Genomic DNA, 24,165 nt, shown 5'->3' with positions numbered 1-24,165 from the left:
CAACATGGCCAAATGGACCCGCACCCTTATTTCCCATGCCACAGAAACAGGACAGAAAGCTTGCGTGAGTTATGATCCCTCAGAGGAGGCCCATAACGAGAAGTGGGTAATGAAAAGATTGTCCCGCACTTGGGAGCAATCTATACAAAGCAAACCCGCAGTCAAGAATCCGGAGTAAAAGCAGGCCGCCGCAGATATACAGGCAGTTACAACACACCAGAACCCCGCATGGGTGAATGAAGGAAAGAACAGCCCCCCACTCAAGTCACAGGAGTGTTACAACTGCGGACAGTTGGGACACTTCGCAAGAGAGTGCAATGCCCCACAGAAGCCACAGAGAGCCCAGCAGACGGGCACTCTGAGTAAGAAGAAGACAGAGCCCATTCATAGTGTTAGCGCCCGTTCAGATCAGACGGACCTGACCGGAACGGACTGACGGTGTACGTGCTCCCCCAGTTGGGTCTGCGACACCCTTTGGGATAGGTCCAGACGACCGGTAGTTGCAGCAAAAATTCGGGGACAGCCCATCGAGTTTCTATGGGACACAGGAGGGTCCCGCACCACGATAAAGTCCTCCACCCTGTTTCAAAAGGACACGTGGCCCACTACAGCCACTATCACCCTCAGCGGCTTTACAGGCTACTCACAGCAGGGACACATCACAGCCCCTGTACCCATTCAAATTTCATAGAATTTACAGTGCAGAAGGAGGCCATTCGGCCCATCGAGTCTGCACCGGCTCTTGGAAAGAGCACCCTACCCAAGCCCACACCTCCACCCTATCCCCATAACCCAGTAACCCCACCCAACACTAAGGGCAATTTTGGACACTAAGGACAATTTAACATGGCCAATCCACCTAACCTGCACATCTTTGGACTGTGGGAGGAAACCGGAGCACCCGGAGGAAACCCACGCACACACGGGGAGGACGTGCAGACTCCGCACAGACAGTGACCCAAGCCGGGAATCGAACCTGGGACCCTGGAGCTGTGAAGCAATTGTGCTATCCACTATGCTACCGCGCTGCCCCCGGTACCATCACCACCAAGCACCCCGTAGGTTTAGTTGACCTGCCCCACACAGCAGAACACATTCTGGGAAACGATTTCATGAATTCCCACAATCTTTCATTTGATCCAGTCAACCAGTGTGTCTGGAAAATGGCAAAGTCTGCAAGAGCCCCCGCAACGCTCAACATAGGAGAATACGCAAACAGAATTAGCGCAGTAGGCACATTTTGGTTCAACCCGACCACGCTTAGTACGGACAAGCAGGTTAGGGCAGTTCTGCAAAAGAACAGGGCAGCATTCGCGACCCACAAGCACGACTGTGGACGGATGACTGGCTCCGTACAAATAACAGGACCTGACTCTAGACCCCCAAAACAATATGGATTTCCCCAAGAGGCAGAGGGAGAAATCTCAAAGGTAATAGAAAGCTTATTAGAGCAGGGCGTACTTAGATCAGTAGTCTCCACTAATAATGCCCCGATTTGGCCAGTGAGAAAGCCCGATGGATCATGGCGACTGACCATCGATTACCGGGAACTCAACAAAATCACCCCCACAGTAGCAACAAGTCCCGAGACCCTTCTCAAGTAGGGACTCAATTCCCGATACTTCACGGTTTTGGATGTCAGTAATGGATTTTGGTCCATTTCATTGGCAAAGGCGTGCCAGTACAAATTTGCCTTCACCTTTAGAAATCAGCAGTACACGTGGACGTGCCTGCCACAAGGATTCCACAACACCCCCTCCATTTTCCACCGACAGCTGGCAAATGGTTTAGCCAAATTCTCTCGCCCCGAATGTCTGGTTCAGTATGTAGACGACCTACTACTGCAGACAGACACTAAGGAAGAGCATATTGAGCTTCTGTCCGAACTCCTGGAACTCTTACACTCAATCGGTTGTAAAGTCAACCCCAAAAAGGCCCAGATTATGGAAGATAAGGTGATATATTTGGGAACAATTATCACACATGGTAAACGCAAGATCGAGCATAAAAGGATTGACTCGATTGCTAAATTGCCCCTTCCCCAGAACGTTTCAGCCCTCCGGTCGTTTTTAGGACTGGTTGGCTACTGCCGAAACCACATTAACGGTTTTGCCAGCAAGGCAGCACCCCTCTCAGACCTCCTAAAGAAAGGAGCCCCCTGGGAATGGCTTCCGCAGCACATGGATGCTGTGGATGCGTTGAAGCAATCACTCATAGCAGCCCCCGCACTACAAGTTCCAGACCCGCTTTCCCCTTACGCCATAGAGGTAGCAACCAGAGACCGCACCCTTTCGGCCGTGCTCCTCCAGGAACGGCACGACCAGTTAAGGCCCGTAGCTTACGCCTCCAGAACTTTAGATGCTGTGGAGCAGGGATTTTCAGCCTGTGAGAGGCACCTGCTCGCAGTATTTTGGGCAGTTCAGTATTTTTCGTATATTACCGGACTGAAGCCCATCACAATTCTCACCGAACACCCCCCCACCCAACTTTTACTGGACGGACGCCTCAAGGACGGTACAGTAAGCCAGATTAGAGCAGCTAGATGGACCCTTCTCTTGCAGGGACGGGACATCACTGTTAAACGGACAAAGACGCACACCTTTTTAGCCGACAACTTACAGTACCCCGGAACGCCCATGAATGTGAAATTATCTCTCCACACCACAACACAGGCCTCTTTATTGCTAAAACACCCCCCAGAAAGATAGGTAGTTCAACCCAGAGCCCCCAGCACACAGACACGTGCGAGCCCATAAAGATCTATGTGGATGGATCTTCCACAGTCTTGGATGGGAAGCACATAACAGGTTGCGGTATATATGTCGAGGAGGCGCAGGGACGCGCCCTTGAGGAAATATCGTTAAAACTGCCAGGGTGGAGGAATTTATCGTGGTGCGGGACCCTCCTGTGTCCCATAGAAACTCGATGGGCTGTCCCCGAATTTTTGCTGCAACTACCGGTCATCTGGACCTATCCCAAAGGGTGTCGCAGACCCAACTGGGGGAGCCCGTACACCGTCAGTCCGTTCCGGTCAGGTCCGTCTGATCTGAACGGGCGCTAACACTATGAATGGGCTCTGTCTTCTTCTTACTCAGAGTGCCCGTCTGCTGGGCTCTCTGTGGCTTCTGTGGGGCATTGCACTCTCTTGCAAAGTGTCCCAACTGTCCGCAGTTATAATACTCCTGTGACTTGAGTGGGGGGCTGTTCTTTCCTTCATTCACTCATGCGGGGTTCTGGTGTGTTGTAACTGCCTGTATATCTGCGGCGGCCTGCTTTTCCTCGGGATTCTTGACTGCGGGTTTGCTTTGTATAGATTGCTCCCAAGCGCGGGACAATCTTTTCACTACCCACTTCTCGTTATGGGCCTCCTCTGAGGGATCATAACTCGCGCAAGCTTTCTGTCCTGTTTCTGTGGCATGGGAAATAAGGGCGCGGGTCCATTTGGCCATGTTGTCTGGGGACAAATGGGCGCGGTCTAAGTCTCCAAAGACTGCTGCAAAGTGGATCCACAGGCGTCCAACAAACGCTGTGGGGTGCTCGGCTTTCTTTTGCCTGCATTTGTTGAGGCCATCTACGGGGGTCACCCCGGTTATACCCGATCGCATCCAGGATCGCGGTATGCATTTCTGCAAGGGTGCCTCCTCCTACATTCTGTGGGTCGGGAAGGGCTGCTGCTACTGAAGGGTCTAAACTTAAAACTGTGAGCTTTACATGCTCTCGCTCATCCAGGCCGTACATGGTCGCCTGATGCTCTGTGGGCAAGTCCTCAGAGGTTTCGGCCGAAAAGGCGTGGGGCCGTGAAAAAAGTTTTTCCGGTCTGACATACAACATTTAACAAACAGTACAAACAACATAAAACATGCTGCAGGTTCCATCAGAAAGGACACCGTTGCTCCCAAGCGGTTCCTTTAAATCATCTGGACACCTCAGTTATCGGTTGCGAACAGGATCGCAAAGGGGTTCTCGCTCTGGGAGTCAGACTCAAGGTCGTCATCTTCTCCCGGATGCCAAACTCTTGAATGTATTAAGGTTGATAGGGCTGCATGGTGTGACTTGGGGTCGCTCTCGTCGTTTCGGACGAGTCTGTATGAGTTGTCTCTGTGCCAATAGGTGGTGTCTAGTTGTGTGGGGGCGGAATTGGGTCGTCATGGTAGTTCGGTGGTCGGTGGTGGGGTTTGTTTAGGAAACTGATCATGAAGGGATCATTCGGATCGTAGTCGGATTCGCTGGGTGTGGGTCCTGTTACATGGGGATAGTAGGGAGGCGTGCTGTGGCTAGCGTCCGAGTCACAGTCGCTGCCTCTGCAGCTGCAGTCTGTGGGCGTTCCGGGGCGGAGTGTACATTTCGGGGGTGGAGTCGAGGTCGAGTCCGTGGCTGGGCTGGTAGGGATACGTTGGCGGGGTGTGGTGTTCTGCGTCGAGCATGACGTGGTGTGCGTGGTTACATTGTGTTCCATATGCCTTCAGCAGGTTGATATGGAATCACGCAGTCTTTCCGTTGGGATACTTTATCTTGTATACAGAAGGGCTTACTTTGTCCACAATGGAGTACGGACCCGAGTACTTTGGTGACAGGAATATGCTGGGGTTGTATATGGAGAGCATGACTTGCTGTCCTATACTGTACTCAGTCGCATGCACTGTCTTGTCGAAATAAGCCTTGCTCTGTTTCTTTCTGGTGCCCAATTTCACTGTGGCTGCTAGCTGAGCTGTTTTAACATTATTCACTAATTGCTCTACTGCTTTCTCGTGTGTGAGGGCCGTCACTTCGGGGCTGGTCAAGTCTAAACCTAATAAAAATTCTGTGTCTTTCATGGGGCGTCCGGTCATGAGGGTGTGTGGGGTGTAACCTGTGGAAGTTGAAATTATATTATGCAAAAACATCAGCGCAAAAGGGAGGACTGAGTCCCAAGTGGTGTTGTTTTGCTGGACCATTTTTCTGAGGGTGGATTTTAGGGTCCGATTCATGCGCTCCACGATACCACTCGACTGTGGGTGGTATGCTATGTGGAATTTTTGGGTGATGCCAAATATAGTGAGGACGTTCTGCATGACTCGTCCCGTAAAATGGAAACCTTGGTCGGATTTGATGCTGCGGGGGAGTTCCCATCTTGTAAAGATGTGGTGGGTCAAAATCTTGGCTGTGGTTTTTGCAGTGTTTGTTCGGGCTGGGAATGCTTCCACCCATTTCGTAAACGTGTCTATCACCACGAGTATATATTTATAACCATTCCTTCAAGGGAGCAACGGTTCTATAAAATCAGTCTGGAGGTTAGTCCAGGGGCCATTAACGGGTCGGGTGTGACTAAGCTCAGCCTTTTTGGCATATCTGTCCGGATTATTCTGGGCGCAGATAAGACAATTCTCGATGTAGTGATTTACATCATCCTTTAAATTCGGCCACCAACAAAGCTGCTTGAGGTGGGCTGTAGTGGGATCGATTCCCTGATGTCCATGACCGTCATGGAGCAAACAAATCAGTTGATTCCTGTCCTGTTCAGGAACCACATAAAGGGTGTCTTTTAACACCACACCGTGATGTGGGTCAGAGCATTTTTAAACCTCTCATAGGGAGCTGGATATTTTCCTTTTACAATCTCCCTGAGATTGCTGTCCTGCTTCTGGGCCTCCACTAGATCCTCGATCTTTGCCTGCGAGACCTGAACTGCACTGACTGGTGCGCTTTCGGGGGTTGTCCAAAAGTATCCGTGCCTGGAACCTGCTTTAGCCAGTGCGTCGGCTTTTACATTTCCAGGGGGGGGAGGAACGATGGTGACTTCGAACTTTGACTATCCCAAAGGTCCTGTTCTGTGCTCTCTCTAAGATGTGACGGAGCAATGGGGCTGAGGGGAGGGGTTTTCCGTCTGCGGAAACAAATCCTCTTGCTTTCCACAGGGGCAGGAATTCCGTGAGGCTGTTGCAGACATAGAGGCTGTCCGAGTATATGTCTGCTGAGCTGCGGAAGGAATCTGGGTGTTCCACTATATATGCGATGGCCGCAAGCTCTGCTGCCTGCGCGCCTAAGTGACCTGGCAGTTTTATTGCTATTTCCTCTAGGGCGCGTCCTCGACATAAGACCATAAGACATAGGAGCGGAAGTAAGGCCATTCGGCCCATCGAGTCCACTGCACCATTCAATCATGGCTGATTTCAACTCCATTTACCCGCTCTCTCTCCATAGCCCTTAATTCCTCGAGAAATCAAGAATTTATCAACTTCTGTCTTAAAGACACTCAACGTCCCGGCCTCCACCGCCCTCTGTGACAATGAATTCCACAGACCCACCACTCTCTGGCTGAAGAAATTTCTCCTCATCTCTGTACTAAAGTGACTCCCTTTTATTCTAATTATTCTATTCAGCCGAAACCTCTGAGGACTTGCCCACAGAGACTTGTTAAGGTCCCAGACGCCAGTTCAGTGGAACTCGTCTGTCGACAGAGACCACAGACCCCCGTTTGTAACTGCTCTTCTGGTTCAAGTAAGGAACCAATACGGCAGCCCCCCCACGATGACTACATTTCTTGCCAATGGAGAAACGGCTTGGGACCCGCCCTGCCTGGGAACCCCCCCCTCTGGTCAACAACGCTCGGGTAGGGGAGACACGACATTGGTAGCCGTCCTACCCGGGGACTCCATCCAACTCTTACCCGTCGCGGCCCATACGCACCTCATTTTGGAATTTTTAGTTCAAAAAGTTTTGGTTTGTTTCAGGTAACCCTTAGGTTGCCAACCACATGCTATTTACATCCTGAAACATTTGGATGGTACATCGCACAGTCTGCGAGACGGCTCGCACTAGTTCATTATTTGAAAGTATGTCTTGTCCTAAAATTCGTTTTTGGAAAAAAAAGAAGAGGGAGTCACACATAGTGACCAATTATAAAGGGAGTAATTGGCGCTAAAGGACAGACAATCGTACGAGATGCTAAACCAAGATAGTTGCAGACACTATGCTTGTTTCCACAGAACTCCAGAAGCTCCAGGACCGGAGAAGTGAAGAGAAGAGAAGTGAAAGACGAACTGCCATGAGGACTTCCTTCACATGGTTCATCATCATGATAATGGACATTTGGTTGCGAGTGAACGCGAACCCCATGACTTCAAGCCCCCCAGCCGTTAATGATTCACTTCCCCACAGTACCCAGAGCCCAGTCACTAGCGACATCACACCATCTTGGTGTGCCAGGTTTATAACCTGGCACTCCCTGTCCTATGTAATAGAAACCTTATTGGTATTGGCGATACTCTGCTGCATCATGCAGACTATGCGTCCAAAGAAAATGGAGAAGGAGAGCCTACCGCGCTAGAACCCCGGTATATAGGATCAGATCCCCTATTTTCGGATACGACCAGACCCCCACGATCTATAATAAAGAGCATTAATTTGCGGTTTTATTGTAAATAAAGAAATGTAAAGAAATGTTCATGAGCAATTGTGCGATCCTGAGCTTGACTGCCAAGCCAGGAAACATGTGTATAGACTGCTATGATTTTTCTTGTATGGTTGAGGAAGGTAGAATGATGAAATGTTTAAGTGAGTGTAGTGTATTAAGAATAGTTAGAGGTTCTCATTTTTTTGTTTTGTAACGCATGTCCCTGTTTAACATAGCGCCCCTTAGAATTGTCAGTTAAAATTTTTTTGCATAGTTATGGTCAGTGTAGAGGCCATGAAAGAAGTGCTCCCCAGGTCAGGGAATGGAAAGCAACGTAGTTATGTGATCCTTCACGCTTCGCGTTAGGATCACAAGGAGGGATTGTAGCCCTCCCGATTTAAAATGGCGAACGGCAAAGGCTGATGGGAAAGTCAGCCAACAAGACAGAAACCAGCAGCTGCAGGTTTGCGGTGTATTTACCTCTGCAAAGGCCAGACAACACTGATACCAGCGACCATCAGCATAACGAAGTAGCAGCCATCTGCATACTGATGAGCAATCCCCGGGAACAAGTAACATTTTGGACACACAAAGCAAAGCCAGACTCCTCGGCACCAGCAGGAGCCAACACAAAGGAGGTGAACGAGCACCTCAAGACCGCCCATCGTTCAGGGAACCACTCCAGTATTGGAGAAATCGAACCAAGCGATTGGGACAAAGTCCAATCACTTGGGACCAGGTACAGGGTCCGCCCTGAAAGGCGGGAAACCCCTGGGGACTATAAGAGTTGAGCCCCAAGTTCAAATCGCTCTCTCTTCACCTCTGCATCCTGCCCGGGTCACCCAGCAACACGAACCAACATTGACCGTGACCGGTGCAGTGACTCCCGAACAACGCAAGTCTTAATTCAACGCTCGCTACGAGATAGGCGCTCTTAGCTACCAATCCGTACCAACTTCGAATCCCGCAGACTCAGATCCCGAACGAAAGGCCATTTGTTCCCCTGACCTGGTGGGCCAGTCCGAAGTGAAGTATAGACCTATTAGTTGTAGAAGTAGCTTGGACGTAGAATTTGTGCATGAGTAGCGATTACTGTGTATAATAAACGTGCTTTGATTTAAATCTTACTAATCGGTGTATTGGGTTCTTGATCATTACTCGGACTTGCTCCTCGTGGCGGTATCATAAAGATACCTGCCGACTCGAGAGCAAAGGTAACATAACAGAGCAATTGAACCAAGGAGAAAATCAGCAACACTTCTCACTGGAGCCCTCTTTTTCTGCTCTGTCTTCAGTGGTAAGATCTTCAATCAACTTGGTTGCATTCTCAGGAACTCTCTCCATAAACGTCTTGCTGGCTATACTTTCCAACACTTCCCCATTATGTTCTACAGCTCAGCATCTGAAACTTGGGGGACATTTGATTACATTAAAGATAATGAACTGTGTTATTCTTATGGTCCATGGTGATTTAAATTTAAAAAAACATTCTGGTTGTATACAGAGTACTCACAAGGAAACACTCATATCTAAAAGAAAATGTGCTGACAGACAAAAGTTTTTGGATATTATCAGGGATGAGGGGTTAGTTATCAAAAGACACAGAATAAGGTTTTTTTTTTTCACTCAAAGAGAAAGAGCTTGAGAGATTATGATGAGCTAAATACACCGAATTGCATCATTATGAGGAGATAGTGGTGTAGCGGTAATGTCACTGAACTAGTAATCCAGGGGCCCAGGCTAATGCTGTGGGGCTGAGAGCTCAAATTCTATCATGGCAGCTAGTGGAAATTTAAATTCAATTAATAAATATGGAAATGAAAGTTAGTTTCAGTAATGGTGACTGTGAAACAGACTATCATTAATGTTCTTTAGGGAAAGAAATCTGCCATCTTTGCCCGGTCTGGCCTACTTGTGACTCCCGGCACACAGCAATGTGGTTGACTCTTAACTGCCCTTTGAAATGGCCCAGCCAGGTGGGTAAATGACACTTGGGGATGGGTAACAAATGCTGGTGACATCCATATCCCATGCAAGAGTAGAGAACAAAAAAAAAGAAATTTACGACATCCACGAAACAACTGTTCTGACCTATTTAAGGTGAGTGGCAAAATAAATGATAGTAAAATGAAGAAAAACTATTTTATCACATGCACCACCTCAGTGCGGTGGAGACAGATTAAATATTGGTTTTCAAAAGGAAATTTGATAATTATCTGAAGAGGAAAGTTGTGTAGGGCTACAGAGAAAAGGCGAGGGGTGGTACTAGGTAAGTTGCTCTTGCAGAGAGCTGACACAATCACGATAGGCTGAATGGCCTCCTCCTGTGCAGTAATCATTCTATAAAGATGTCCAAAAATTAAGTTAAAAAGGTATTACTCCTGCTTGAAAGAGGAGTATTAATGGATTTACGAGTGCAGTACAGTGGGGCTGGGCAAGATGGCTCAAAAGAAAAACATCTGCACAAATGTGATGGGCCAAAATGGCCCACTTCTGTGTTTTAGCGGCGTTGTTTTTACTGAGTTGGATGATCAGCCACGATCATATTGAATGGCGGAGCAGACTCCCAAGGGTGGAATAGCCTCCTCCTGCTCCTACTTTCTATGTTTCTATGATACTGTGTAAACGACATGCCAAGACAAAATGAAGTAAAACACAAATAAGATTGCTTTTGTTGCACCAGCATATCAGAAACCCAAAATCTTTCTAGTTTACTCTCTTCTTTACAGATGTTCAAACACAAGGGTCTTGAGAATCCCCGAGGTATGCCGAGAATCACCCAAAATCAGGCAACCAGCAGATAAAATTGTGGAATTCAGGCACAACTTTTAAGTCTGGCAGAAATTGTGTTTCCATCATCTTATCACTGGTTCAAAACACTGGAAACCAGCCCCACCGCAAAATGGGCCAAGTCCTCATAAGTGAAATAGTCACAGAGCATTGGTAATTGCAGCATCAGAGTTCATTCAGCCCTGCTGGCTCCAGTCCTATTCAGCTGCTCTATCCCCATAGCCCTGGAAATTATTTCTCTCATTTGCCAATTAATTTTCTTTGGAAATCACTGAGCATCTCCACTTCCACTACCCTCACTGGCACAAGTTCCAGGCCATTACCATTCACTACATAAAAAAATTCTTCCTCATATCTGCTCTGCATCTCTTGCCCAAAACCTTAAGTCTGTGCCCCCTGGTATTTGAACGGTCAACTGATGGAATCAGGTTTACTTCTACCTTATCTTCACCAAAACCATAATCTTGTGCACTTCTATCAAGTCACCGCTCAACCTCCTTTGCTGGAAGCAGAGTAACCTCAGATTGTGACCTAATGTTGCAGTCAAATTCCCTCATCCCAGGAACCATGTTAGCAAATCTCCTCTGCACCCTCAAGGACCCCCACATCCTTCTTAAAGTGTGATGGCCAGAATTGGACCCAGTACCCTAATTGTGATCCAACCAATGCTTTATCGCAGGTTTAGCATAACCTCCCTGCTTTTGTACTCAATATATCTATTTATCAAGCCGCAGGTCTCAGATGCTTTGATAACGATCCTCTTAACAATAATAATCTTTATTATTGTCATGAGTAGGCTTACATTAAAACTGCAATGAAGTTACTGTGAAAAGCCCCTAGTTGCCACATTCCAGCACCTGTTCGGATACACAGAGGGAGAATTCAGAATGTCCAAATTACCTAACAAGCACGTCATATGCCACGCCCAGGATGAGTCGGTTCTTTCCAGAAGTATAGGATAGGTGTGGGCAGTGTGCAGGGAGGCCAGCAAATATGTTTTGGGCATGTCCAAGGTTGAGTGGGTTCTGGAAAGGATTTTTGGATGCAATGTCAAAAACTTTGGGGGTAGAGGTATCTCTGAGTCCGGAGGTGGCAATATTTGGAGTGTCAGAGGATCCAGGTGGGGAGAGAGGCTGACGTGTTGGTCTTTGCCTTCCTGAGAGCCTGGAGATGGATTCTGCTGCGCTGGCAGGACTCGGTGCAGCCAAAGGCAGAGGTATTGGTGAGCGATTTGGCAGAGTTCTTGCATTTGCAACAGATCAAGTTCACAAATCGAGATTCAGAGGAGGGGTTCACATCAAGGTGGAAGCTGTTTATTGACTTCTTTAAGGAGTATTGAATCATCTGCGGGGAGGGTTTTTTTTTGGTTTGGGTGGGGCGGGTGTGCAGGGTGTTTGTTGGGGGGGGGGGGGGAGGGAAGGAGAGGGAGGAGTTTGTTTACTGTTGTCATGGTTGGCTTTCGTACTTCTTGGTTCATGTATATATTGAAAATGCCTTCAATAAAATGTTTTTTAAAAAAACATTTCTGAGGCAAGACCTTTAACAAATCCACGCTGACTATCCCCGACTATGCCTTTCTATGTGACAGTTAATCCTATCTCTCACAATTGATTCTCCAAATTAGCCCACCATCGACGTATGACTAACTGGCCTTTAATTGTTTTGCATTTTTTCAATCACTTTTTAAACAATGTAAGCACGTTTGCATTTTTCCAGTCCTCTAGTACCTTCCCTGTATCTAGTGAGGATTGGAAAATCGTCCTTCGAGCATCTGCTATCTCGTCCCTCTCCTCCTTCAGTAGCCTCTGAAACAATCCATCTGGCCCTGGCAGCTTGGATCAACTTTCAAGGATTCCAACCGTTTGAGTAATTCCTCTCTCTTTATGATATCCCATCCAAATCTGTGTTCCTCCTAGATTACTATATCTGCATCATCCCTTTCCTTTGTAAACACGGAGACAAAATATTCACTTAAAACTCCTCCCACAGCCTTGGCAACTACACACAATACCCTTCTTCAACGGTACTTGACCTTTAGGGAAGCTCAGAAAAACTCTGTTAATTAAGGATGACAGTGGTACAATGGAGAGAGAGATCACCTAAGTTCGGAAGAGCAAGATGTCGTATCAGTTTGGGGAGAGATAAGAAATAAGATAGGTGAAAGGTCATTTGTGGGAGTAGTTTATAGGCTCCCTAATAGTAGTTACAGTGTAGAATAAAGTACACAGGAAGAAATAATCCGGTGTAAAGAAAGGTACCAGATTAGGTGAATCAGATTGGCAAAGGTAGCCAGGAAAATAAGTCCATAGTGTATTCAGGAAAATTTCTTAGAGCAGTACATTCTGGAGACAACAAAGGAGGAGGTTATTCTAGACTTGGTAATGTCAACAAAATAGGATTATAACCTTGTGCTACAAAGGAGCCTCTAGGACAACAATGATCATAACACGATAGAATTTCACATTCAATTTGAAGGGGAGAAGTGTGGGTCTAAGGTTAGTGTTTCAAACCTAAATAAACACTGTATAGCACATGAAGACAGAGCTGGTTAAAGTGAACTGGGAAGCTAGTTTAAAAGGTACAGTAGAGATAGTGGCAGACCTTTGAGGAGTTATTTATTAACTCTCAGCAAATATTTATCCCAGTGAGAAAGTAAGTAAGGATGTATCACCCATGGTTAAAAAAGGAAGCTAAGGATAGTATCAAATTAAAAGAAAACCTGTACAAATCGGCAAGGATTGTCGATAGGTCAGGAGATGGACAGATTTTAAGAAGCAGCAAAGAACGACTAAAAAAAAAGAAAGGGATAATACAATATGCCAGAAAGCTAGCTAGGAACAGAAAAACAGATAAGAGTTTCTACAAGTATTTAAATAGGAAAAAAATAACTAACACTGCTGTTGGTCTGTGGAGAGGGTGTCTGAGGAATTAATAATAGAAAGCAAGAAAAGGGTTGACGCATTTAAAAGCCATTATGTGTCTGTCTTCACTGTCGAAGATTTAGAAAACTTCCCAAGGATACTTGAAAATCAAGAGATGAAGGGGGGAGGGAGGAACTTAAAACACCACCATCACCAGGAAGAACCATCAGACCTAAAGGCTGACAAGGCCTCAGGACCAGATGGCCTTCACCCTAGGTCTCAAGAGAAGTAACAGAGGCATTAGAGACATTTGTTTAGAATTCCTTAGATTCTGGAAGGGCCCCAGCACGTTGCAAAATAGCAAAAGAACAAACAAAGAAATGTACAGCACAGGAACAGGCCCTTCGGCCCTCCAAGCCCGTGCCGACCATGCTGCCCGACTAAACTACAATCTTCTACACTTCCTGGGTCTGTATCCCTCTATTCTCATCCTATTCATGTATTTGTCAAGATGCCCCTTAAATGTCACGATCGTCCCTGTTTCCACCACCTCCTCCGGTAGCGAGTTCCAGGCACCCACTACGTAAAAAAACTTGCCTCGTACATCTACTCTAAACCTTGCCCCTCTCAGCTTAAACCTATGCCCCCTAGTAATTGACCCCTCTACCCTGGGGAAAAGCCTCTGACTATCCACTCTGTCTATGCCCCTCATAATTTTGTAGACCTCTATCAGGTCGCCCCTCAACCTCCTTCGTTCCAGTGAGAACAAACCGAGTTTATTCAACCGCTCCTCATAGCTAATGCCCTCCATACCAGGCAACATTCTGGTAAATCTCTTCTGCACCCTCTCTAAAGCCTCCACATCCTTCTGGTAGTGTGGCGACCAGAATTGAACACTATACTCCAAGTGTGGCCTAGCTAAGGTTCTATACAGCTGCAACATGACTTGCCAATTCTTATACTCAATGCCCCGGCCAATGAAGGCAAGCATGCCGTATGCCTTCTTGACTACCTTCTCCACCTGTGCTGCCCCTTTCAATGACCTGTGGACCTGTACTCCTAGATCTCTTTGACTTTCAATACTCGAGGGTTCTACCATTCACTGTATATTCCCTACCTGCATTAGACCTTCCAAAATGCATTACCTCACATTTGTCCGGATTAAACTCCATCTGCCATCTCTCCGCCCAAGTCTCCAGACAATCTAAATCCTGCTGTATCCTCTGACAGTCCTCATCGCTATCCGCAATTCCACCAACCTTTGTGTCGTCTGCAAACTTACTAATCAGACCAGTTACATTTTCCTCCAAATCATTTATATATACTACAAACAGCAAACATCCCAGCACTGATCCGCGTGGAACACCACTGGTCACAGCCCTCCAATTAGAAAAGCATCCTTCCATTGCTACTCTCTGCCTTCTATGACCTAGCCAGTTCTGTATCCACCTTGCCAGCTCCCCCCTGATCCCGTGTGACTTCACCTTTTGTACTAGTCTACCATGAGGGACCTTGTCAAAGGCCTTACTGAAGTCCATATAGACAACATCCACTGCCCTACCTGCATCCATCATCTTAGTGACCTCCTCGAAAAACTCTATCAAGTTAGTGAGACACGACCTCCCCTTCACAAAACCATACTGCCTCTCACTAATACGTCCATTTGCTTCCAAATGGGAGTAGATCCTGTCTCGAAGAATTCTCTCCAGTAATTTCCCTACCACTGAAATAAGGCTCACCGGCCTGTAGTTCCCTGGGTTATCCTTGCTACCCTTCTTAAACAGAGGAACAACATTGGTTATTCTCCAGTCCTCCGGGACATCCCCTGAAGACAGTGAGGATCCAAAGATTTCTGTCAAGGCCTCAGCAATTTCCTCTCCAGCCTCCTTCAGTATTCTGGGGTAGATCCCATCAGGCCCTGGGGACTTATCTACCTTAATATTTTTTAAGACACCCAACACCTCGTCTTTTTGGATCTCAATGTGACCCAGGCTATCTACACACCCTTCTCCAGACTCAACATCTACCAATTTCTTCTCTTTGGTGAATACTGATGCAAAGTATTAATTTAGTACCTCGCCCATTTCCTCTGGCTCCACACATAGATTCCCTTGCCTATCCTTCAGTGGGCCAACCCTTTCCCTGGCTACCCTCTTGCTTTTTATGTACGTGTAAAAAGCCTTGGGATTTTCCTTAACCCTATTTGCCAATGACTTTTCGTGACCCCTTCTAGCCCTCCTGACTCCTTGCTTAAGTTCCTTCCTACTTTCCTTATATTCCACGCAGGCTTCGTCTGTTCCCAGCCTTTTAGCCCTGACAAATGCCTCCTTTTTCTTTTTGACGAGGCCTACAATATCTCTCGTTATCCAAGGTTCCCGAAAATTGCCGTATTTATCCTTCTTCCTCACAGGAACATGCCGGTCCTGAATTCCTTTCAACTGACACTTGAAAGCCTTCCACATGTCAGATGTTGATTTGCCCTCAAACATAGAATTTTCATAGAATTTCATAGAATTTACAGTGCAGAAGGAGGCCATTCGGCCCATCGAGTCTGCACCGGCTCTTGGAAAGAGCACCCGACCCAAGCCCACACCACCCTATCCCCATAACCCAGTAACCCCACTCAACCAACACTAAGGGCAATTTTGGACACTAAGGGCAATTTAGCATGGCCAATCCACCTAACCTGCACATCTTTGGACTGTGGGAGGAAACCGGAGCACCCGGAGGAAACCCACGCACACACGGGGAGAACGTGCAGACTCCGCACAGACAGTGACCCAGCCGGGAATCGAATCTGGGACCCTGGAGCTGTGAAGCAATTGCACTAACCGCTATGCTACCGTGCTGCCCGATAATGAATGGCAGAGCAGGCTCGAAGGGCCAAATGGCCTCCTCCTGCTTCTGTTTTCTAGGTTTCTCAAGTCTGTTGTTTTTGTTGGTCAATTTGCGTGCATTTTCCTTGGATCTAACCTTGTAAACCATGGTTTGGCCTGTTTTACTTTTGCACCAGGCAGGAAGAAACAATTGTTGCAGTTCACCCATGCGCTCCTTGAATGTTTGCCATTGCCTATACACTGTCATCCCTTTAAGTAGCATTTCCCAATCTATCATAACCAACTTGAGCCTCAGTTCACTGTAGTTTTCTTTATTTAAATTATTTTTTTTTTTTTTTTTAAAAGAGTACCCAATTCATTTTTCCAATTAGCGTGGCCAATCCACCTAGTGTGCACATCTTTGGGTTGTGGGGGCGATACCCCCGTGTTTGCGTGGGTTATGTGCAAACTCCACACGGACAGTGACCCAGAGCCGGGATCGAACCTGGGGCCTCGGCGCCGTGAGGCAGCAGGGCTAACCCACTGTGCCACCGTACATCCGCCCCCAATCTATGTTCTTCAGTTCCCGCCTAATATTGTTATAATTAGCCTTCCCCCAATTTAGCACATTCATCCTAGGACCACTCTTATCCTTGTCCACCAGTACTTTAAAACTTACTGAATTGTGGTCACTGTTACCGAAATGCTCCCCTACTGAAATATCTACCACCTGGCCGGGCTCATTCCCCAATACCAGGTCCAGTACCGCCCCTTCCCTAGTTGGACTGTCTACATATTGTTTTAAGAAGCCCTCCTGGATGCTCCTTACAAACTCCGCCCCGTCTAAGCCCCTGGCACTAAGTGAGTCCCAGTCAATATTGGGGATGTTGAAGTCTCCCATCACCACAACCCTGTTGTTTTTACTCTTTTCCAAAATCTGTCTACCTATCTGCTCCTCTATCTCTCGCTGGCTGTTGGGAGGCCTGTAGTAAACCCCCAACATTGTGACTGCACCCTTCTTATTCCTGATCTCTACCCATATAGCCTCACTGCCCTCTGAGGTGTCCTCCCGCAGTACAGCTGTGATATTCTCCCGAACCAGTAGCGCAACTCCGCCTCCCCTTTTACATCCCCCTCTATCCCTCCTGAAACATCTAAATCCTGGAACGTTTAGCTGCCAATCCTGCCCTTCCCTCAACCAGGTCTCTGTAATGGCAACACCATTATAGTTCCAAGTACTAATCCAAGCTCTAAGTTCATCTGCCTTACCCGTAATACTTCTTGCATTAAAACATATGCACTTCAGGCCACCAGACCCGCTGTGTTCAGCAACCTCTCCCTGTCTGCTCTGCCTCAGAGCCCCACTGTCCCTATTCCCTAGTTCTCCCTCAATGCTCTCACCTTCTGACCTATTGCTCCCGTGCCCACCCCCCTGCCATACTAGTTTAAACCCTCCCGTTTAAAACTAACACTTTTATTCAAGAAGGGAGGGAGACAGAAAGCAGGAAAATATAGGCGAGTCATCCTAACATCTATCGTAAGGAATTGCTACAATCCAGTATTCAGAAGGCTACAAGATACTTCAGAAATCATAATACGATCAGACAGAGTCAATATGGTGAAATAGTGTATAACTAATTTAGAGTTTTTTTGAGGAAGTAACAAGCAAGGTAGATAAAGGATAACTTGGAGATGTGGTGTACTTGGATTCGAAAAAAATTTGACAAGGTGTCACAAAGATTACCACAGAAGAGCACATGGTGTAGGGGTAATGTGTTGGCCAGCTAAGAGGAAGCAAAGAGAAGGGACAAATGGGTGCGTTGTTATCGGGTGTGTGAGATGCAACTAATGGGGTGTCACAGGGATCAGTGTTGGGGCTTCAGCTATTCATAATCTATATCAATGATTTGGATGAAGGGACTGAACGTACGGTAGCTGCATTTACTGATGACACCAAGATAAGTAGGAAAGTAAGTTGTCAAGAGGTGGTAAAGAATCTGTAAAGGCATATAGATAAATTAAGTGAGTGGGAACAGTTTTGGAAGAATGAGTGTAATGTGGAAAAATGTGAGCTTGTCCACTAAGGCAAGAAGATTAGAAAAGCAGTATACTGTTTAAACGGAGATTGCAGAACTCGATGTATAAAGGGATCTAAGTGTCCTGGTACACGAGTCACAAAATGTTAGTATGCAATTACTGATTAGGAAGGCGAATGGAATGTTGGTGTGATTGCAAAGGGAATATACAATCCTGAAGGGACTTGACAGGGTGATACCAGGAGAATGTTTCCTTTTGTGGGGAAGACTAAAACTAGAAGAGCCCCCCACACCCCCGCCCCACGCTTTAGGATGGAGAAAATATTTCTCTTAGAGGTAATAGTCTGTGAAATTCTCTTCCCCAGGGAGTAGTGGATGCTGGGTCATTACATTTATTAAAGGCTGAGCAGGATTGATTTCCGATAGACAAGGGAGTAAAAAGTTATGGGGGGCAGACAGGGAAGTGGCAACCAGATCAGCCATGAACGTATTGAATGTCAGAACAGGCTAAGGGCTAAATGGCCCACTCCTGCTAAGAAGCCCTATGTTCCTACATAGGATAGAATGTGGAAGGCCGGCCAGGAGTGTGTCAAAATAGTCAAATCTCAAATTAACAAGGACAAAGATGAAGATTGCAGCAGCAGATGAACTGAGGCAGGGTTGAGAAGAAAAATGTTTCACAGATGGGAATAGGCAACTTTGGTGATGGCAGATATACATGGATGGAAGCTCATCCTAAGGTCTCATTCAGCCTCAGGGATGAAATTGGTGGCTAGGGAACAAAGTCTGTCATGGGGACTGAAGACGATGGCTTCAGTTCACCCAATATTTAACTGGAGGAAATTTCTGCTCATCCAACATTGGATGTCAAAGAAACGGACACAGTGGGGAGATTGGGAGAAATGATGTAGAGAGGTAGAGCTCGGTGTTGTCATAAATGTGGAAACTGGCATGTTTATAATACATTACAGTTGATTCAAACTTATTTAAGCTTGTGATTTACAACATCTATTGAACTGTCTGAATTCACTGAGCTACAATTTCAGCGTGTTAGATCATGGCCTGCAGTTTCCTCCATGGACACAACTGGAAAATTAGACCCAAAAATGTTCCCATTGACCCCCATTTTGCCAATGTCACATTATTCCTAAGTATTTTACCAATCTGATTAGACTAGACCAAAGTTTAAAATAAACATAAATCAGGTTCAAGAATCAGAGCCCAAAGAAAGCACTGGTCCTGCACCATTTATTTCTTCTTTAATTATAAAATATTTACATTCAACTCCTTTAATCATTATTCATTCAGCTACTTACAAGATATATATTAAAATGAGTTACATGAATAGACACAGAGTAATGTATCATTTGCTGATGATACCAAACTAGGTGGAAAGATAAGCTGTGGGGAAATCACAAAGCGGCTGCAAAGAGATATCGACAGGTTAAGTGAATGAGCAACAAGATGGCAGATAGATTATATTATAGAGAATTATGAAGTTATTCATTTTTGTAGCTAGAGTAAAGTAGAATATATTTTAAAAGGTGAAAAACTTGTAATGGTAATGTTCAGAGACTTGGGTGTGCTGTCATAATAACGCAGGAAGTTGATATGCAAGTGCAGCAAGCAATGAAAAGGCAAATGGCAAGTTGGCCTTTATTGCAAAGGGATTTTGGAATACAATAATAAAGAAATCTTGGGGAAGGCACAGTGGTTAGCACTGCTGCCTCATGGCATCGGAGGATCTGGGTTCGATCTAGGCCCCGGATCACTGTCCGTGTGGGGTTTTGCACATTCTCCCAGTGTCTGCATGGATCTTCACCCCCACAACCCAAAAGATGTGCAAGGTGACTTGGCCACGCTAAACTGCCCCTTAATTGGCCAAAAAAAAGAATTGAGCACTTTAAATTTTTTTTAAAAATAAAGAAATCTTGCTACAGTTGTACATGTTTTGGTGGGTATGCAGTTTTGGTCTCCACATTTAAGAAAGGATATATTTACATTGGGAGCTGGGCAGCGAATGGCCATAATTGGCTCCTGGGGTGAGGGGGTTGTCCTGTGATGAAGGGTGAAATAAATTGGTCTTAAATTCTCCATTTAGAAGAATAAGAGTCAATCTAATTGAAACCTACAAAACTCTGTGATAGGGTTTGATAGAGTGAACACAGATATTGTTTCTGTTTGTTGGGAAATCTAAAACACGAGCTGTCTCAGGATAAGAGGTTAATCATTTGAGACCGAGATGATAAACTTAGTCACTCAAAGGGTTGTGAATCTTCGGAATTTGCTGCCCCAGAGGATTCTGGATGCTTCATCATTGAATGAATTGACGCTGGGATAGACAGATTTTTGGTCTCTCAGGGAATCAAGGGATAGGGGAGCACATGGGAAAATGGAGTGGAAGCCTAAGATCAGCCATGGTTGTAGTGATTGGTGGAGCAGGTTTGATGGAACATGTGGTCTACTCCTGCCCTATTTCTCATGCTCTTAAGATAGACAGATAGAAATATCATGTTCTGGTGTTAGTATTTACCTCATTCTGTTGTATTAATTGCATTAAACGCTGAAATGCTAAAGTCACATTAGAGATTTGATACAAATTCATTGGTCCACAGTCTTGATGGTAATAGAAGGTAAACAAAGGAAAAGCCAATGTTTCTACCCACTTGAGATCTAATAATTCCATCCGTTTGAAGTGGCCTAGAAGTATTTGCATTCATTCTAAATAATAAAAGGTGCTATAATTACATGATCCCTCATCACTACAAAGTTTCACGCCTTTTTCCTTTGGCTACTCTCATCCCTGGATGACCCCAAATTTACACAGGGTAGAAAGTGGGAGACCAGTGAGGAGCGCATTGGAGTGGTTGAGTTAGAGGTAAGTAACAGAAGCATGAATGAGGGTTTCAGCAGATGAGCAGAGATGGGATGAAGTTGAATAATGTTATGGAGTGGAACAGTCGGTTTTGGTGAGGCAGTTATGAGGTTGAAAGGTCATCTCGGGGTCAAACGTGACATCAAGGTTGCAAACCGACTGGCTTAATCTGACGCTGCTATCAGGAAGGGGATGGAGTCAGTAGCTTGAGAACAGAGAATGATGCAGAGACTGAAGATAATGGCTTCAGTCTTCCCTATTTTTAATTGGAGGAAATTTCTGCTCATCCAGAACGGGATTTAAAAGCCCTAAAAATTAAACTTTACTACAAAGACATTAAGGGCACTAATAGGCAGTTTTAAAATATTTTTCCAAATTCTGAAGAAATTGACTTAAAAGTGATTTTCTAAAAACCTGCTTACTCACAGATAGTGGACTTAAAAGTGTGATTAAAATGATTATTTTGCGTTAAACCCATTTACAGTTGCATTAAGAATTTGGCACCAGGTTACTACTCAAATGAATAAAGGATTTTTTTTTGCAAAGCAAAACTTTTTTTAAAAATCACATTCTAGAAATCTCCTTGCTTGTACAGCTCCCCAAAGACATCAAGTTCCCAACCCTAGTCACAATACACTCTGGGGAGACACAACACATGGGATGTGATTGCTATTCTCCTAACAGTAAGCAGCCAACTAGGTACCCACCTACCAATCATCTTGCCTGGGGTACACCACAGTAACTGCAGAACTAAAGTGGAACTACAAACAACGAAAGGCTAAAATGAAATTTTATACTCCAGAAACATTAATTTGATAGCATATAATGACCAACAAATGGATTTTAAAAAATTTCTAAGTGCGCAAAAAAAATGAAGACAATACATTGAAGAGTTTCTAAATTTTCTGCACTGTCCCTGGAGGCATTGTACTGCACTGCCTCTAACAAATGCAGTCAATATATGCCAAAGAAATTTAGAAATCTGCAATTCCGAGCAGAATCCTTTGAATAATGTTGTCAGTACAGCATAGATCTGAACAATTACTATGTTATTATTTAGTGAGAATGGCTTTTCACATCCAAACTCTGTCACTAAGGTGCTGACATGCGACTTACAACTGTGATCACTCTGCTTTTGTCTACTAATCCTGCAATGGTGCTTGAACCACCCCTTAAGGGAACATAATTTTAAAATAAAGTGCTGGGAATCTGAACAAACAAAACAGTTGTTGGAAATACTCAGCAGATCAGGAAGCATCTGTAGAGGGAAACAGTTAATATTACAGAGCAGGTTAGAACAGAAAGGCCATCGACCTGGAATGTTAACTACTGCGGCACAGTTTGACCTGCTGAGTATTCCAGCGCTTTCCGAATTCCAGTGCTATTTTGGGGTACAATGAATCAACGTCATCCTAAATCCAAAATGAAACATGAAGTACACACAGTGTGGTTCTGAGTCATATACCCACCCATTTCTAAAAATATATTGTTGAATCTAAAAAGCTCTTCCTCCGGATTCATAAAATAACAGCTCCTTTCTGAAATGTATGTGGTGGGGCAGCCAGAAACAGGCTCAGACTCACTTACGAGCCACTCTGGAAGGCTGGCATACTGCAAATAATCTCTATTAGTGTCACAAGTGGGCTTACATTAACACTCCAAGTTACTGTGAAAATTGCCACACTCGCCTGTTTGGGTACACCGAGGGAGAATTCAGAATGTCCAATTCACCTAACAAGGATGTCTTTTGGGACTTGTGGGAGGAAACCGGAGCGCCTGGAGGAAACCCACACAGACACAGGGAGAAAGTGCAGACAGTGACCCAAGCCGGGAATTGAACCCAGGTACCTGCCGCTGTGAAGCAACAGTGCTAACCACTGTGCTATCGTGCCACCCATAAACAATTACTCTAGAGCGATGTTGGAGGATCTTTATCTGCCAGTGGCACAGGAGGGGGGACACAATTACAGTAGGGTGGGGCAGCTGAGTGAACGTCCTTTTGGTTCCAGTCAGTCAAACCCAAAATTGTAAACAGAAAGGCTCAGCAGCTCTGGCAGCCCCGGGATAGGGGAAGAGGCAGGCGCTTCCCAGCAGAGAGGCCGGCACATCTGCTGGCTTCTATGTCAAGGTTTCCAGCGCCCGCAATGATTTTTAAAAACCATAAGACAAAGGGGCTGGTTTAGCACAGGGCTAAATCGCTGGCTTTAAAAGCAGACCAAGGGAGGCCAGCAGCATGGTTCAATTCCCGTACCAGCCTCCCCGAACAGGCCCCGGAATGTGGCGACTAGGGGCTTTTCACAGTAACTTCATTGGAAGCCTACTTGTGACAATAAGCGATTTTTAAAAAATTTTCATTAGGAGCAGAATTAGGCCACTCGGCCCATTGGATCTGCTCCTCCATCCAATCGTGGGTGATATTTTTCTCATCCCCATTTTGTTGGGATCAAACTTGTGAATATGCGGGGGCAGATTGGGTATGCGGAGGGCAGATTGCCCTCTCCCCCACAAAGAAGCTTCTGAACCCGGTGTTTTGGACTCAGAGGGTCAAGGACCCTCTCCTCTCTACCTGAGCCAGGTGGGAACAGACTCAACCTAACCTGATAACTCTCCCTCCGGCCGCGCCCAACCCCGCTCGCACGGCCATTGGCTACCTGGACACCCGCCCACCCGAAGGGCGACTCTTGATTGGCAGACCGCCCCGTCTATCACCGCCTCCGGCCCGCCCACTCTGCGATCAGGTTTGGTTGACGCGGCGGCGACAAGAAGCGTCCTGCCTCCCCCTCCCCCCCCGACCGGGGCGGGCGGATAAATAAACACAGCCACCTTTACACTTAGGGGGAAAAAATACTCTTTCCTAAAAAGATGTACCCGGCGGCTACAAACCAAATTAGTTTTCGGTCGGCAGGGGCTCCGCCGCTGAGGGAAAGCTCGTTGCTCGAATTTACCTTGCTTCCCGATCCCGTTTATCGAGCTGCTTCGACTTTTCTTCAGATACATTAGCGCAGGCGGCTGCTGAGCAGGGGACGCATCTTAAACCCGAGCGTCGCCGTGCGGGGCTGGCTGTGAGCCGGGCCTAGCCGCCGCCGCCGCTCTGAGGTAAATATTCGGAAGGGGGGGGGGTGGTTTCGGTTGGAATTATTTTTTCAAATTGCAGTGCGCGCGCGCATGACGTGTCCCCCCCCCCCCCGCGGCTCCTTGTGACGTCACTCCGTTCAAGACAGCCACGCGCGCGCCTCCTGCCGGCCAACAGTGTCTGCGCAGGCGCGCGTGTCACCTGTGCTATCCTCTTGCGTAGGCCATGATGTGGCGTTGGACTGGGGTGGGCCACACCAGCTTAAAGTCCCAACAGGTTTGTTTCCAATCACTAGCTTTCGGAGCGCTGCTCCTTCCTCGGGTGAATCAGGTGCACCTGCAC

The 24,165-nt window shown here is 46.3% G+C and overlaps 1 protein-coding gene across 2 annotated transcripts in view; it reads right to left on the bottom strand.

The window, feature by feature from the left end:
• The window catches only part of tbc1d20 (TBC1 domain family, member 20), a 69,473-nt gene extending 45,590 nt beyond the window's left edge, over positions 1–23,883 (bottom strand). The window contains exon 1 of one of the 2 annotated variants that reach the window (XM_072515236.1): positions 23,696–23,883. In XM_072515236.1, coding sequence (XP_072371337.1) covers positions 23,696–23,747 — 52 coding nt within the window. In that variant the 5' untranslated portion in view covers positions 23,748–23,883. The remainder of the gene's footprint in view (positions 1–23,695) is intronic. The other variant, XM_072515235.1, reaches the window with a different exon arrangement.
• Positions 23,884–24,165: the final 282 nt, after the last annotated feature.

This window comes from Scyliorhinus torazame, chromosome 8 (assembly GCF_047496885.1).
Source record: "Scyliorhinus torazame isolate Kashiwa2021f chromosome 8, sScyTor2.1, whole genome shotgun sequence".
Classification (NCBI taxonomy): Eukaryota; Metazoa; Chordata; class Chondrichthyes; order Carcharhiniformes; family Scyliorhinidae; genus Scyliorhinus; species Scyliorhinus torazame.
This window is presented reverse-complemented; position numbering and strand designations above follow the sequence as displayed.